Raw genomic sequence first — 18,309 nt, 5'->3', positions numbered from 1 at the left:
ATCTGATACCTGATTGGTCAAGTACTCCAGCGTTTTATTTCCTTACTTCAAGTCTAGAATTTGTTGTGTTTTTTATCTCATCTGTTTTTCCAGAGTAGTCTCAATAAACCCATTTGCAAAGCAGAATATCACAATATCGATTCATGTAGCATTGTCGTTGTTCCATTAACTCCACCTGGTGGACTGGAGACGAATAGCTTGTCGTAGCCGTCAGTTTTTCTATGTCAGCAGGCTAACTTGCAGATTCTCCCCCCAGTCTGTGGTGGAAACCCAGATAAACGTCTGCTGGAACCTTCTGGTTCCATGAAAAAAGTTATTGAAGTTAGAAGGTCCAGGAACTTGTTGTGAAAACGTGGCTCATCCATTTAAATGCCTTCAAGTGTCCCTGTTTGTACCAGGACCCTGAAACTGATAATAATAATTTGTTATTCACACTTGAATAAGGTTTCCTTCTGTGAAATGTCAAAATAAATAATCAAATAGGTGCCTGCAAAGACTGAACATTAACTAAAATCAGGGGTGTGACATAAAGATACCCTACTGTACAAATACAATACTCAGGACTCACAGTTAAACATTCACAATAATTTTTTTTAAAGCTGGAATGAAAACAAACTGACCATACACAGGCATTAAATGAGCAAAACGTTATTTTAGTAAAAATATTTTCTCTAAAGATTTATTGGAAAATATACTAGTAGAACATCTTAAAATCAGCCTTTTCCTACAATAACGTATTCATGTAAAAGATAACAGGAATCCCAATGACCAAAATTATCATTATATAATTGTTGCTTTGTCATGACATGCTATTGTATCACAGCGTCGTTGTATCCATAAATGGCACTAAATTCTTCTTCCTACCCATTAAATCAACACAGCAGGGCTTGTACATAGGTTTGATTGTGGACTGTGTAGTCACACTCAGTTCAAGAGAGTTTAAAAACCTGTCTTAGGCCACCTTATAATGTAGACAACACACAGTTTATACTTAAGTGACTTGAATTAAATAATACCCACAATACAATTGTCAAAAATCAGAAAGACCAAGGGCGGATGAACCTGGACAGACAAATTATTAATAGAATAGAAGAAAATAAGCGTTATTCTATGTTGACCTTGTTATAATTTGTTCACGTTATGGCAAACGAAATTAAATGTAAAGAAAGTTTTATCTGAGTGCATAATCTATAACTTTATGCTTCCTTGCATCTCTTCAAAAATCCAAGAGAGTTGCTGTTTGAGTCTTAATTGCTGCACTATTAACGATATATTATGATATATTCTTCATTCACTTCATATACTATTGTAGTATTCAACCTGTGAAATAGACATTTTTAAATGATCTTTAACACTCTTCTTTTAGTTGAATACAGATGATCCTCTTTCCGTCCAGCAGGTGGGGCAGTTGTCTGGGGAAGTCCAGGTGTCTCTTGTTCTCACTGAGCTCTAATGATATCAGGAGATTATCAATCACATGAGAGGTCTCCAGAAATTAACCTGTCGTGTTTGTAACAGTAAACAGCATTTCTCCCTTCCTTCCCTCCCTTCCCCTTCCCCTCCACCTCCCCCCTCTCTCTCCATCTCTCTGTCTGCTCCCCCTTTTAGCCAAGAAATTCCGGAAGGTGGTGGGGAAGGAAACCTGCTCAGAGACACTAGAAAGCACACCAACGCTGGAGAAGGAAAAGTTTCCACAGGACTACTTTCCCGAGGTGAGTTCAGTGAAAAAACACACGTGATGGACTGATGGGGGTGTTGTCAACTAATGACGACTTCCTGTTGTAACGCTGACTGACAGGTAGCACAGTGAATGGCGGACATGTGTCATGGCATATGGACACACAGTCTCATTTACATCTTAGACACTATGCAGGTTTGACAAAGTCATCAATGGCCAAGTGAAGAACAATCTTTTGACAATTCATATAATTGAGTTTCCATATAGTTTTTCCTAAATAAGAAATAAAACATAAAATGTAATGAATGCCAAACTTCAGATAATAATTCAAAAAAATAGGTTTCCTCTTCCCCTACTTTTTATTGATTTCTGTCAGAAGCCATTTCATTTCTTCTGTGTCTTTTTCCTCTTTTGTTTAACGGTCCAATTTTTGGTTTCCGCTTCAAGGAAATCGGGTGGACACATGGCTGATTTGAAAACAAATCAGTCAGAAAATTCAAATCGTGAAAACGGGAGAAAAGTCCTTGTTGTTTCTTGCCCGTGTCCCGTGGAGCAATTCTCTGCTCGCTCTGCCGTGTTCAGTCTCCTGGTGTCGGTGCGGTGTGCCATCGGGGCTGGGGGTGGGTGGGGAGGGAGCTGAGCGCAGAGCATAGCAGTGCTGATATAGTAATAAAGAGCACGACCGCCCGTGTGTCATCCCCGCACTCCCCACTCATCTGTCAACCATGCTCCGACGGCCGCCTCCGCAAATATATGCAAAACAGATGGATACGGCCCCTTCACACACTTCCCCCCAATTTCCGTCTCTTTCACACACTGCAGGACTCCCCCACCCCACCGCCCACCCCAGACATACACACAAACATATGCATCCACGCACACACACACATACACACCCCCAAACAGCTTCACATCTCTGCTTTCCCATTGCAGAGATGATCTAAAACCAATTACACTGATTGAGGCGCGAAGCCATTTAAAATGCTTACAGCAAAGCATTGTTCTGCATTTAACAGGACAAGCCGAGAAAACCACAAAACAAACCTGGCACGGCGCAGGGTGAGAAGGATGAGGGGAGTGATGTAGAGAGAAAGGAGGTGTGTGTCGCGGGGGGCAGATGAGAAAAGTTTTGCCCAGTGATTTATGCCTCTTTCCCGGCCGGGATATGAATCTGGGATGATGCTCCAGAGAGCAGCACTCCAGATAATGTTAGCCCATTTAAAAAGAGCAGATTTGTGTAGTCTATCAGGGTCGGCGAGTATTTTTTCTCTCCCGCCTCCCTCCTCCTCTCCTCCATAGTGAGAAATTGGTTGTTATCATAGATCACAGATACTGCTCAAACCTCTTATGAAAGATGAATTAATTTCACTAATGCTTTAATGCAAAGCTCTCATGAGGAAGGCAGACTGGTGATAACCCCTGCCTCGTCCCCGCTTCCTCCGCTGGTGATTTATGCCCTCTTTTAGTAGATGAAACCGGCTAGATTTGCCATCCATCTGCAGCTTTGAGGAATCCTATTACACAGGGCATCTTGGACCGGACGGGACGCCACAACAGGGGCCCGAACCAGTTCTGGGTCTTCATACCTGAAATTATTCAAGTTGACAAAAAAGAAAAAAAAGAAGACTTAGCGGTCAGGTTTCTTGTTTTTCATGCTCATAACTCATTTCTGGTGCAAATAAAAACTTTTTGAGTTTGAAACTCGTCCAGGTTGTCAGACAGCATCCGACGAGAGGAAGGTTAGAGTGACAGCAGACAGCTCAGGTGGCTGCTGGGAGACGGATGTGTGTGTTTCCCTGCTCGTGTCTTACCTTTACAGTCACCCATTAATAAAGTGTCAGCCAGCGAGATGTTAATGACATCATAGTGGGAGGGCTGCTGGTTTGAAACACAAACAAAATGTCATTCAGTACATTTCAGTGCACTTGAGGTTGTGCACGGTGGTTTCGACACATGATGTTTGTGTGTCGGTATTTACTCACATGATTTTGTATTGTGGAGCAGAGCTGCAGCATACAGTTTTATTTATTTTTTACTATTTCTGAATCCATCAGTTATTTTCAAGGTTAACCGATGAATTGTTTTGTCTGTAGAAATGTGAAAAATTTCCACCACAGTTTTCCGGAGCTCAAGGTGAAGTCTTCAAACCATTGATCTTTGTCCACAACTCGAAGAGTTTAGATTTACAATGATGTAAAATATCAGAAAAACAGAAAGCACTTATAAAATAAATCTATCGTATCACCTACATTCATGATTCTTCAGTCCATTCATCAATTATTTGCTCAGTCAGCTCAGACTGTTCTTAACAAACAGAACTCAAAGCAGACAAGTCTTTTACCGTCTGAATAATTTAATAATGTCGAAAAGATCAAATTTTATTTAACCTAAATCACTCTCATGATGGCTTTCTTATTTCGCCTTTTAAAAGTGGCTGAAACTCTGTGTCATGAAATAAAATATTAGTTCTAATCACTTACATTCACACTTATTGCTTGCGGCTCTTTCTGCTCCTAGTTAGATTCTGATTTAAGCGACAACCCGTCCGTATGCAAAACGTCAGTTCTATCCATAATCCCACCCTTGAGTTATAGCTGGACGGGAAGGGGAGAATAGCGGGGACATTAATTGAAATGCTGAATAAGAGGGAAGTGGACAAAATAGTGGGCGCATTTCTTCTGAAAGGTCGTCGTGATGGATTTGGCGGCTTGTCGTTTCCCGTTGTTCCGTCAATCTCTCCATCCCCCCAGTGGACATTAATATATTTATTTGTTTGGCGCAGTAATACATGCCTCCAAAAACCATTGCATCATAAGGATTTGTCATTGCCTTATATAAATAAAGTATACGACCCAGACCTTAATGTGCCCTTGCTATTGATTGTTTTACACAGGCGTAGGAGAAAAAAAAAATAGGGAGAGAGAAAATAGGCGACAGGCTGTAGATCAACATCCATATGAGTTTCTATTTGTTGTTTGGCACCATGAGCGTGTCCATAAAAGCATTGACTTTTCATATGCCTTTTAGTGCCCTCTGTAGTGAGCTCTGATACGGGGCTGTGATTACTTTCCAGTTCTGACCCTGATGAAAGTTAACTTCCTTTTCTATTTTTCTCCTTTGATTTAAGCCGGCGTCGTGTGATTCATAGGTGTGATGCGCACGTTAAGGAGATGAAGTCATTTAAACTGGCATAGCTTGTAAAACGCTCTCTGCATTTATCACCAGACAAGACACCTGTGACACAGATGCAGTTGCCGGTGACAGGTGTGATCCATGAGACTGCAAGCAGCTCATAAATGCAGGGATAATGTTGAAATGAAAGCCAAATGAAGGGTTTCTTCACTCATTTTCTGTACTACTGCAGCGTCCGCTTTTAAAATTGCTTCTTTGCCTGTTCTGTGTTAATGCTCCCGAGAGCTTCAGAATTATTCATTGTCATTAGTGAGTCCTCCTCAAACAGCTCTACAATATACTGTCACTCTTTTATCATTTGTGTGTTTCACGTCTTAGCATTCTACGGTGCTTAGTGAAGTTTGAAAACTCTGTGTTCATCCTACCTGGTTTGTCTGCAATGAGGATTTCATAATCAATGTCTTTTTTATAAAATATAACTGAATTAGTTTTAATGCTGTTCACGAAAGCCTTAATATTATTATTATATCATTATTAAAAGCTCTGTAATTCAGCTTTATTAAAAGCATTGCAGAAACCAAATGAATGCCGTGCTTTTACTTTGTAGACAAATTGTTAGTCTTGATTAGTCCGATATGTCAGTCCAAATAAAAATGATAAAATTATCGAAATTATCTAGCGAGACAGATATTATAGTTGACGGGACATTTTGGCTTATGGGCCGCCAGTTGTGGAACACAGCTGTAGTTTATCTAAGGACGTAGAAGAAGACACGTTCAACTCAGTCCACAGACCGCCTGTCAGGGCCCCACCCCTGCTGACTGGGACAGAGCACTGGTCGCTTGTTTATTCACATTTTTATTGCTATTGAAAAACCAAACCAAATTTGACACTGCACCTCCCCGGAATAATACACCTGCTAAGTGTGAAGCTGAGAAGATGAATGGTTCGAGAAATATGTGTTTCACACACAGACATTTGTGGAATTAGAGGGAACAGAAAAGGAAAACCTCAGACTTGACTTTTGCCTCTTTGAATCCATCATTTTGCTTTTTACCATTAATTGTTTTTTTATATTTGAGAGGTGACGATACTTGTGGTACATCACACACACTAACACACACACACACACACATACCATTATGTGCTGTCCAGTTATATAAACCCTCCGTGAGGCCCTGTCTTATTTGATGGGCCACCCTGGATGATGGAATAAAGATAAATGTGACTGTCTACTGGGGCTCAAATCAATCAGTGTTTGTGTGTATTACTTATTACTCACAGTGCATTTCTGTCACAGGGCTTTTGTGTAGCCCCCCCTTCTCCTCACACCCCCTCCCTTCCTTGTCCTGCACTTTTCTATCACCCCCCCGTTCCCAAAACATCACCCAGCCATAATATTATTTATGGGGGTCAGACTTTGAGCTGAAATATAAGAGGTCAAAGAATCAAACGGGAACGACCGGGGGAAACGGTGACGGGAGGGTGTTTTAGAGGAGGACTCTGGGGTAGGACTGTGCGTGTGTGTGTGTGTCCCATCTGTGCCATGTATGACATTTTACACAAGCGTAATTTTCCATTGGTCACAATTGGGGAGTTTTATGTAGTGGTCTCCAGGTTCAAAAGAATCTGATGGTCTCTAGTTTCCCCACTTTCTTTTTTTGACTTTCGTGTCTCTCATCTTCTCTCTGTCTCTCTCTCTCTTTCTCTGTGTGTGTGTGTGTGTGTCTCGGTCAGCATGTACATGTATTGCCCAACACCCTTGGATGTGACCCAGTGTGTAGCTGCCGTTCATCACTGTCATGGGCGGAGACGCCATCGCTGACCTGTGGAAGGTCACCCAATGTCAACCCGAGCCTTGTGACCTTTTACCGTTGCCCTTTGACTTTCACCCTCATCCCTGTCCAGTGACTCTTTATAGCCCCAAAACCTGATATATGATATCATTACAAGCCACTATCCATTTCATCCGGTGACACCTTCTTTTCAAAATATCACCAAGGTAGCATATCGAAAAGCAGAGTGGCTAAATTCGTACTATCTTTTAAGAGGGACGTGTGTGTCTGTGTGTGTGTATGTTTTAAAGTGTGTGTTTGTTTTGAGACTGGGGTTAGGAAGGGGTGATGATGATGTTTTTGGAGGAGATTAAATGGGACCGGACAGCATCTGTGTCATCAAATCTACTGCAAAATCAGCTGCAGCGACCAAATCATGATGTCATCATGTCAACCAGGAGAGAGGGACACTTCTCTTCTTTGTCACTTTGATTGATGTGCGAGTTAATCATGTTCATCGGACTCCTATTACAAAATCAAATTGGGTAAAACTAGATAGCAGAGTTTTTTTCTTAATATAAAGATGCTTGTTCCACTCGACTGCGGATACGTGGAAACTCTGTGTGTGTGGGTGACCATGTGTGTGACCGTTTGTGAGCGTGTTTAGAAGCATGCAATGAAGCAGGAGCAGGGAGGGGGGGGGGGGGTCAATCAGTCATACGTTGAGGAAATGGGGCAATCTGGGGCTGGGTGTCAAGGAAGTGATGGATTTTAATGCTGCGATTGTAGTTAATGGCTCTTTAAATTAAATCGAGATTAAACGTCTCTGCTGCAGTCAGAGCTTGTATGTGCATTGAGCAGGTCCCGAACCCCCCCTTAGCGCTAACTCTTCATCTTCTCCCGCCTCATCCGCCACGCTGCAAGACTTTCTCTCACTCTTCAACTTATTCCAACAAACGCATACATATTGTGTATAAAAACACAGGAATATGATCATGAATGTAGATGGTCCATCCTCATTGCCAGTGTTCGTCATTCCAATATGTTTAGTTAGTTTAAAAAAACATTTTTCCAAGTGAAACATCTAATCTAAGATCTAATTCCATTTGCTCCGTTTCAAAGTCATAATATTGGGACAGCGAGTTATAATTGGGCCCATACATCCTGCCGAGGCAGTATGGATTAATTCAAGTATGCTAATGTAATTCAATTTGATACAGTTAATCTTGTACTAATGCAGATTGAAGGATGTGAGCCGTAATCAAATACCTCTTAGCCCTTTAATTTGCATATGAGGTTTTTTTCTCTAAATAAAATTAGTCAATTTGTAATTATGTGACCTGGCCCATAATTAGTTTATCCATCAGTGCAGTTAACTCCCCATCAGGAGTATCAGGGGGAGATGGACAGAAAAAGAGGGAGGCTGAGGGAAGGAGACGTATTTATCTATTCAGAATGAGAACACTCACAACATCAATTTGTCTTTCATTTAATAACCAGCTTCATGGTGAATCATGTGCTGCTTGAGGAAGATCTTTGGACTTGTGATTAGATAGTTAACTCGAGGCTGGTGGGATCTGATCAAGCAGCTGCGTATGACATGTCAACACTGAGCTGTATGCTTTTTATATGTTCTATAACTTTCACCTATATAAGCCACATTCCATATTGAGCCCTTTCATATTGTGTTGTATTTTATTATATAACAGTTACATGCATGCAATATATGCACAGTCATGTTTGTGGTGGTCACACATCATGGCTGCCCCCTGTCCGCCGCTCTGTATTCAATCTCTTATCTATTATTCATTACACATGTTGCAAAGCATCTGTCCAGGAGATGTGTGGATACGTGTCTGTCAGTTGGGTTTTAAGTGTGAGCTTCCTGCCCATTCAGATTGCCTACATCAAGTGTATTCTACAAGTGTAAACCTGTAACTAATGATTGTTTTCATTATTGATTAATTTCCCTGAGAAGTAATTATTTTGCACTATAAAATGTCAGAAAATAGTGGAAAAGCTGATTGACTTATCTTACGTTTCAAATCCTGTACTTCACTTGTGCTTTTGTAGAAGGTGTCAAAAGTAAAACTATTTACCAATGTATAGTGGTACATTTTTTAAGCGATATTAATATGATTAAATATTTTATATATTTTGATCAATATTATTCATTTTTTACACTGCATTGTGTGGTCATTGTTAATATAGAATCAAAGCTGTCTTATTTCTGCTTCTATATATTTTACCAGAGTAAACAATGATCAATGTGTGCAGCAATTAGCAACCTTAACTGACAGCCACTCTAAATGTAGTAAAAAAAATACAATTATCCACTCTGAAATGTTATAAAATAGAATTATAGAAAAAACACTGGATAGACCAGTTTTAATAAAGTACTTATGTACAGCACTTGAGTAAATGTACTTACCTACTTGGTATGCTAGTACTTATTTTCCCAACATTAATGTAAACTTGTATAAATCCACCAGAAACCTTTCATAATTCGTTTGATGGAAATTGAACTAAATAGATTTTAGTATTGTTATAAAATGTCACACGGTGGAAATAGCTACTATTTCATAAATCATTTGATGTTGTTGCTTTAATTTGGCTCATGATGACAACTGATTCTCAGACAACTCAAATTTTACCATGGTCGTGCTAAATTGAGTCTCTGTGTTCTGCAGTGCAAGTGGTCCAGAAAGGGATTCATCAGAACTCGATGGGCCCTGGCTGACTGGTGAGTTTAATTAATAAGTCCCTTCAATGACACTTCCATCCTTGTCTCTGTTCAACCTTGAATCATTACAACTGTATCATTGTGATTAGAAATGAAGATCTAACCATGTGAGTCATATCTGGCTTCAGCCGCAGTGGGCTACGTGTGTGTGTATGTGTGCATGCCTGTGCATGCCTGTGTGTGCCTCTTTGTGCCTGTGTGTGTTTGTGTGTGTGTGTGTGTGTGTGGTTATCATAGGCAGAACAGACAGAAAAAGCGAGTTGCACAGCTGAATTCTCTCAGGACAGTGTGCCACAGAAGCAAGGAGGGATTTGATTACACATAATCGTGTTAGGGAAGCAGTTGCATATGACAGATGACAAAAAACATTACATGCCATTGAACCTGTACGGGGTGAATACAAACGCTGGCTACCAGTGTGCAGCACAGGGGATCGGATGGGGGGAAGGTGGCTGGGGGGTGGAAGGCGGGTATAGTAATCTAATAGAGGGATGACATGAGAACTAAAGAGCTGAAACGGTAAGCATTTAATAGGGGCATGACGTTTGACAAGAGCAGCAGAGAGAGAGAGAGGCTGGTGAAGAATAGAGAGATCAGATCAGAGATATCCCAGCAGAGATAGCGAAGACCATGCATGTATTCATTTGTTCAGGATGTCAGTGAAGAATAAAACCCTAGAGATAAGACCAATTCCTCCGGGTCCCGCTGCTGAACACGATGCTAACAAAATACCCCAGATTGATAGGATCAGCAGGGCAGTGTTCATCACTGTACATTGAGCTATCTTGCTTTCCCCTGACAGGACAAACTAAAAGAAAGCAGATTAATGTTTGCAGTGATCTATGCTGTGCAAAGGCCTGGGTTAAGATGTAGTCTTTTCACATTTAGTTTCATCCTGGTTATTCCATGGATAATATTTTAGTACGTTAGGGAAGATAATTATATTTAAGTAATGTTGAGAAAGTAAAAAAAAAAAAATGTGTCCCTTGCAATTAAGCCTCAGATGTTTAATGCCATTAGAAAGTATGATGTTCTGGGAGAAGCAGCTCACTCACAATGTGCTCTTTGATCCCAGTGCCTTTGATCTGGTCAACATCCACCTTTTCCACGATGCTTCCAACTTGGTGGCCTGGGAGAAAAGCCCTTCTGTCTACTCTGGGACCAGGCAGAAGGCATTGGCCTACGTTTTAGACAGGTATTGTACACACTACTCCTATTGCTCTTATCTTTTCATATACTTGCTGTAGCTAGGGTGAGATAAAGGGAAACCTCCTGCAAACATCATTGAGATCTGACCAGGAAGATGCAGTTTGTTGAACTCATTCTCTATTTAAAGTTATGACTCTTAAATGTGAAGCATAATCAAGTTAAATTCAACAGCAAAACTTAAAGTTTTTTCTTTTTTTCAGCTAGTGTGCAGAATCTTGTTAATATTTTGAAGTTAATAAAGTTATTGCAGAGCAGAGAGTATTGTGGTGTCTAATTAAAATCTGCAGCTGTAAAAGAAAAAAGAAAAGCTGATGACCTTTTGTTTGCCTCATCTTCATCTGGGAAAATCCATATAGACAAACAACACCAGGATTTGATTTTATTATAAAAGGTTTTCAAATTAAGAATGTGAATTGCATAATAAGAAGAAGGTATCAGATTCTAGTCACAATACAAAACCTGCATTTATATTGTAATATAGGAGCGCGACTAAACAGCACAGGCACACCAGAGGTTTGGATGGGATTCAAGGTTAGACCAGTAGGATTACATCTGTCTGCAGAAGTAGGGGGGTCTTACTAACTACACGGTCTGTGGACTCCCAAGTCTCTTTTATCTGTTCTTTTTCTGTCCCTCCCTCTAACTCCTTCTTACTTTGCAGATTTTCCCTTTTTTTGTGATGTAATCCTCATTTTTGTCCCACTGGCAAGCATGAAAGGATGCAAATATTCTTAAGTTGTTCAGCTACAAGTCTGTCTATTACACTTCGGTCCAGGGAATGATATCTCTACAATAGAAGAATAATGTATGTGAAAGTTGGCCTGATTGTCCAGGATCCCTTAACTTAATTTTTGTAACTTATTTCTTGTCCCACTATATATTAGAAGCTGTTTTTAACAAGAATATACCAAAAACTTTTTACATTTGCAAAATATTTATTATGGAAAATACTGGTCCCCATATGATGAATTCTAATTAGATGTCTATGTTACCGGAGCACGTTCATGAGAAGAAGAATCCTTTCCATTTCCAAGGGTCTTCAACCCTCAGGTCTGTTTTTAGCTTTAGTCATTGGATATAAAAAAAATAATTCAGATCTCAATTAAAATTGATCCAGGTATTCACAGTCCAAAAATGATAAACCTTGATAAATGTTGTGAGCCACTGACTGTTAATTGTAGCAACAGCAACAGGCCAATATTTACCAATTCAATTCTAGATTTATTGCTATATATAAGGCAGTTTACCATCTGCACATTTGATCTCCCAAGAGGATAAATCCTTAGAACACATTTGGTGTTGGTAGGAGTAGGTATTGTTATAGCAATGGTAAAGATTTCGTCACCGTGCACTGAGTAAGCACTGCCCTTTTACCGGCTTTAACAAGCCAGGTTATCCATTCATTGGCCATGGTAATGTGATTTATGGGATATCCATTTGAAGCAGAGCAGAATGATAGAGTACATGGTGCAACCCCTGCTCCCTACCTGGCCATGCTAACACTGAATAAGAGCCGCGCAGCAGGTGACCTCCCATTCAAATAACATCAGAATGCATGAGTGGCTCCCCGCCGCTGCAGCTTTGAATAACTACATGCATATGGGTGGCATACATTATCTCCAGGCCATCTGATGTACATGAATTATGAGGCACTTCTCGTCGGCGAGGTCATATTTTACCTGCGCTTCAGTCTTGATTTGATGAAAGAATGCTCTGCCTTTAATGGACAGGGAAGTGGGAGTGTTTTGAGAATATGGCAGCTTTTGCGATTTTTATTACGCTGTAACTTACCTGGATTTACTGGCATCATGAAGTTTGAAAAGGACCACTGTTGTTACTTACATTTAAGTGTTATCAATGTGTATCCTCTTCCTTCATCATGCTTTCGCAAGTTGATTTATTTTCAAGGGTCCCCCCTAATAGCAGAGGCTCTGAGTTCTTGTTGGGTGGCTAAGGAGATTGAATCGAAATTGTGATGCCTGACTGGCAGTTTCCATGCTCCCTCTCCTTCACTCCCCTTGTGTTGGAATGGTAAACTTCTTACTTCTGGGCCATATCATTTAAAGGTTCCTTTTTGACAGGGGTGGGGATGAGAGGGGTAAGTGGTTTGAGGCAAGGTGGTGGTGGGGAGGTTGTTATATGCTCTGGCTACCCTGGTATTCCTTGCTAGGGGCACAGGGGTGGGATGGTGGGGGCATCGCGCCTCAGTCGCTCACTTTGGGGGAAACCGCCGGGTGCAGATCCGGAGCACCGAAGTGAGAAAAAGCTGGCGGTGCAGCGGGAAGGGAGGAGGAGCACAAAGGGTGCTTGGGCTCTGTAAAGGGCAGTGAATAATGGGTCGGTCCTTTCACAGGGGCTGCTAACCTTTTGGCAGCCACCAGCAAACTCCATTCTCCTCTGCCGATCTGGGAGGACAATGTGCCCGGGCCGGGCTTTGAATGAAGCGCTACCACCAACAGTGTTCCCATTCAGCGGCTGGTTGGGAACCATCTTTTTGGCCATTGTCCTAACTCTGACTCCTACCCCCAGAAAACAGAGCAGGAAAAGGGACAGGGGGAATATCTAAAGCCAAACTCCCCCCCTTCCTTCTTCTCTCTCCTCTCTCCCTCTCTGAGCTCTAATCTCTCATTGCGAAACAGGAGATGAGGGGAGGGGTGCTGTTGAACACACTGCCAGCTGAGATCCTTGAGGCACCCGGCACAGGAGCTGATCACACAGCAGCGGTGGGGACAGAGCTCTGCTGCCGGGCATCAAACTTGAGCCAGCATCTTATCTGGGGCCCAGGCCTAATAATGTAGCTTGCAGCCCATTGAGAACACATCTGATAAGCCTTTTCCTCTGTGGCCCTTTTAACTGCTAAACGGTGTTTATCTCCAAAGTGCTTCAAGGCCTCTGGGGAACAATGCTGCGAAGGAACAGCGTTTAGCCAGCCAGACCTTACTATTGAGTCACATCAAAAAAGCACTGCTCCAAAGCCTGTTGCTGATGTGTGGCCCACTTCCTCGAGAGCAAACCAGGGCTCTGCTTGAAATGCATCCCCTGCTTGTTTTCCTGTCCTTTGAAAATACACAGATCTACTCTGGGTTACAGCAAGCATTATTTACCTTGTTGACTCAGCTTTGCCTTGATGTATGGAAATCATTGTTTTAGATGTAATAGATTTTGTTGTTGGACAATGTCAAGAAAAACAACATATTTTGTTTCATTCTTTTAAAAATAGCTTGGCATGTAGTTAAATTTAAGGAATAAAGTATTTGGCACAAATTGGTACAAATGGACAATATGCTAGAAATATGTATGAAGTTATTAATTATGGTTCGTTGCTTATTACAGCTGATCAATTTAAGTGATGCTGAAAGCCCCTGGCCTCTCAAGAGTATGAAAAACATGGCTGCCAAATGAGCCCATGAAATGATAGCATGAGATAAAATCAACAGGGTTTTTTTTACCTCTTCCTCAACAAAAATCCCTTTTGTGCATTGGCAGTTGTTTCTTTTTTTAAACTCCCATTCAGGGTGGCTGGTCCGGTTCAGGGGAGAACAGTTTTACATTACAACTGTGAAATCCTGGCATAAAGGCGTCCTTTGTGACGCGCCATTATTTTCACACAAATATAGTCCATTGTCACAGTGCTGAAGTTAATTTGATCAACATTGGGGACATTTAACTGTTTTGTTCGCTGAAAAGACTTGTTTCATGCTCATTTTCGAGGCATTGAAAAGCAATGATTGGCAGAAAAATAATGTTGCCGTTAACAATTCAAAGCAATTAGTTTCCCATGGGGAGGCAGTGGGCCGCACTGGCCACCACACAGCGATGCTTTGTCATTTTATGGACGGTCATCAGTCAACTGTCAGAGTGTCTCAAAGACCCCTCCAATCTAAATGTTTCCCTTTGGGCTTTTCCCAGAACAACAGGCTGAAAGAGGAGAGAAAGGCCGGCGAGTTTCCAGCCAATAGATATGTTGAGCTGCAAGAGGGAGGACTGGATAATCACACGCAGATCCTCCATAAAGCCTGAATGAATTTATTAAAGAGACTGTGTATTTGTGTGCGTACGTGCAAGGGTACACTCTGTGCCAAATAATTCCATTTACTAATACAGTGACCATGTGATACATGCGTCAATTTTTCCCTGATTTGTTTATATCTGGTATCTAAAGAAACAGAAAGTAGGTATGTAGGTAGGTCAGGTACATATTAATTGTTTTGTGTGCATGTGTGCGTGTGCGTGTACAGGTGACGGTGTGTGTATATGTGTGTGTGTGTGTGTGTGTGCGTGTGTGTGTGAATGTTTGTGGTGTCACTGTGATTTTGAGCTGCCTTCTCACCCTGGGAGGCCTTCAGGAGCAGAGGTTAATCTTCCCCCGTGTCTCTCTACTCAAAGCAGACCTGTTTTTCATCACAAGCACACACTCACTCACTAACGCACACACAGCAAGGATAAGGACAGACATCACCATCTGAAAAGATCTTATATTCCCACACTTGGAATTTATTGTTTGCGGAAATGCCAGAATTGAAACTTTACAGTTAAAGAGAAACGTCATATCCACAGTATAAATGGAACTTCAATGATACAGTATCAATGAAAACAAGTGAGGTAATTAAGTGGAGTGTTTCCCATGATTCTAAAGACGGCAGTTTTTGATATTTGTTGTTTATACATTTAGTTCTAAATAGCTCCTGCATTTGATCAGTTAGGGGCTTCAAAGTAAAAACAAATGTTGAGTCCATGTTCCCACCTAGTGCTAAAAGTATATAAACAACTGAGCTGTCAGTTTTAGATTTTTTATTTCATCTTAATGCAATTCCCTTTTTCAGGAAAAAAAAACACAATATTATCATCGTATAATTATTATAAATTTTTGAAAAATAAACATCTTATAACTAGACATGGACACTGAATTGGCTTGAATCTGAGATCTGGGGACGATCTGTTTTCCAATCAAGAACGTTTTAGACAAACGTACATTCAGCAAAGATTCAGCAAAAATACATTCTTTCCACTCCACACATTATCCCATAAGCTATCTTCACCTTTCCTAAAATACATCATTCCCATCTTGTCCCATCTTGTCCCTATGTCGAAGGTGCTTTTAGTTCACGCCGTCTTATTCGTTAACCTCTGTGTGACCGCTGCAGCATCCTTGCACCCCCTCAGCACCGCATCTTTCTGTGTGTGGTTGCTCTTGTCGGGATGGGCGTTACAGAGGAGCTAACAGGGGGACGAGGGGAAGCCTGTCCTGCGGAGTCAAAGGTCCTGTCAGGGCCTATTCAAAAAGACGTCACCCAGCACATTCTTCACAATGTTAACATTCTCCCAGATTCTCAACATTTACTTACAATGGATGGCTGCGTTCAGCCCAGCTATTGTGTGCAGAGTTGAATCTGACTGGCCAACTTATGGTAAGTCATCTTGTCAATATAATCGGGACATGGCCCCCAATTGCACCCTCATAATCCCATATAGACTGTCTATTATGGCTCAGTTTAGCTGTCAGTCACAGCGAATAATCTGCAGAGGAGTCAGTGAGGGATTGAGGCTGGTGTGAAGGAGAAAGGTTTAAAACCCACCAGGAATTATTGAGCTATACATGAGTGTTATGTGTTTAACTTAGATGCTGTCGGTTTCTGTGGCGAAATAATATTTTCAGTGTTTTTTCACTTCTATGACTGTGTGTGTGAGTGTGTGTGTGTGTGTGTGTGTGGGAGAGACGTAGGATCGCAATGAGAGAGAATGTGCGGCGGTTGCTTTGTGCTGGTGGTTTAAAGAGCCTGGGAGCAAAGCCGAGGACCGTGTTATAAATTAGTGTCTGACCCCTGTCTTTGTGTGGCCCCTAGGACGGCCTAACGAAGGCCCCAGCCCAAACCTCAGTGAGAACGGCCCTTGTGAGGAGCCTCTTTCAGGGGTGTCACTACGCGATGAATTGTCCAGGAGAAAGCACGTTTATAGACTGTGTAAAGGAGTGCGTCTTTGTGGGAGAATGTCACTGACACTGTAACAGTTTGCTTGAATGAACTGTGATGACGAGGCTAATGGGGGCCCCCTCCGAGGGTGAGGGTCAGTCGAGTGGGGGGGGGGCGGCCCCCCAAGTTTGGGACCCCCCACCCTCAAGCCTCTTTTCAATCCCAGTAGCTGTAAGTAATGTTGCGATTCTTCGCTTCCCCCCACAAAGGCCAAGGAAAAAGTCAACTTTCACACCAGCGGGTCACCATGAGTGCTTTAGGAAATGATCGTGTAAACACATTGTTACCTTTTGACCTGTGGCTGATACCTTGGAGCGGCAGACAAAACAGCCAGGCTGCGGGTATTAGACATGGCTGTTAGTGGGATAAAGCTACAGGACGTAGAGGAGAAAGACCTCCAGGCTCTGGAGAAACACCCATACACTCACTTACTCCCTGTCGCACATTTCAACTACTCTTTTCTTTGCACTTCCACACTCTTCTCTTTATCTTTTGCATGTGTCCTTGTTTGATTGGCACAGATTGCACGAGAGTTAAACTAGGTTTGCACCTTGCTCAATTTACTTTTGGTTTTTATTCTACACTCATAACGGCAGACGCGGTAAATTCTCTATTAGCTCAGGGGATACACAAGTTCCCACGCCTATAACAACTGCACTGACGTGTATGTGCAGCCATTTTTACTGCTCTGCATTCAGGCCAACAGGATAAACGGGGCACTAACCCTGTTTAAATAGAGCCAAGTCTCTTAGCACCAGAATGTGAAGTCATTAATGACATCAGTCACAGTTTGAGAGTATTAAGGAACCTGCACACAAACAGTCTTTATTAGGCTGTGATCAGTGCGAGACTTTAATTTAGTGTAATCATTTTAACCATTGTGGTATGCAGTGAGTCTGTCTTTGGCTGAATATCAATGGCTCCTCATGTGGTTGTTGAACATTGTAAACAACTTGAAAAAGTGCTGTAATTCAACCACATTAGTTGAGAAAGACGACATGTTGTTCTTATTTGTTGGACCCGTTCAGATCTGATATTAACATCCATCCTGAGTCATCTGATCACAGATTTCAGTGCTAAGTTCAGGTCTGAACACGTCCTGAGATTCGATGACTCAGAACACATTCAGAGATGGTCTGATCGAGACACGTGTCCACATTTTCTTAGCTTTGTGAGTGTGAATACATCCTGGACCACATATGAAAGAGCACCTATCCAGCTGGCATCCTCTCACCTGCTATTGGACCCGGGCTTTCTAATACAATGACTCTCAATAAAAAGTACACTCAAGCTGCTTTTGAGACCTGCACTAAACTCACCTGAAATTATGTGAGATTGCATATGTCAGCAGCTTTGGACATTCTCTGGAGTTTCTCCTGCCACTTCCTTTGGAGTATATCCAAGTGAGCCCATTTAGGAACACAGCAGGAGATCCTGTGCAGGATTCATCATGAATCAGTGGGTGTGTTTATAATGTGTCCAACACACAATGGATGCAAAACTGAAAAAAAAAAAAAAGAATACAAATATATGGATGAAAGAGTAGAGTCGTACACGTAGAAGACACCGACAAAGATTTCAACTGGGAAAGAACAAGATCTTGTGATAAGGGCTGATGCTGGTGTCAGCGTGCTGTAAACCAAAACATGTGATCTCTGCAGCAGATTTGGAGTTCATATCTGAAAATGACATCAGAAAAAAGCTTATTATTGAACAACTATGTAAACTATGTAAGCAGCGATAAAAGTGAAGTAAAAATCAAGGTCTATCCAATGCATTCATGTAGCCTGAGGGTCTTTGTGG

General features: G+C 41.6%; 1 protein-coding gene across 2 annotated transcripts in view; it reads left to right on the top strand.

Annotated features, from left to right (window-relative positions):
- LOC133966332 (inositol polyphosphate-5-phosphatase A) overlaps window positions 1-18,309 on the top strand; it is a 147,466-nt gene that overhangs the window by 81,177 nt on the left and 47,980 nt on the right. For both annotated transcript variants that reach the window (XM_062401222.1, XM_062401223.1), the window contains exons 6-8: window positions 1,609-1,712; window positions 9,276-9,328; window positions 10,404-10,523. In XM_062401222.1, the coding sequence (XP_062257206.1) occupies window positions 1,609-1,712; window positions 9,276-9,328; window positions 10,404-10,523 (277 nt within the window). The remainder of the gene's footprint in view (window positions 1-1,608; window positions 1,713-9,275; window positions 9,329-10,403; window positions 10,524-18,309) is intronic.

This window comes from Platichthys flesus, chromosome 12, assembly GCF_949316205.1.
Source record: "Platichthys flesus chromosome 12, fPlaFle2.1, whole genome shotgun sequence".
NCBI lineage: Eukaryota > Metazoa > Chordata > Actinopteri > Pleuronectiformes > Pleuronectidae > Platichthys > Platichthys flesus.
This window is presented reverse-complemented; position numbering and strand designations above follow the sequence as displayed.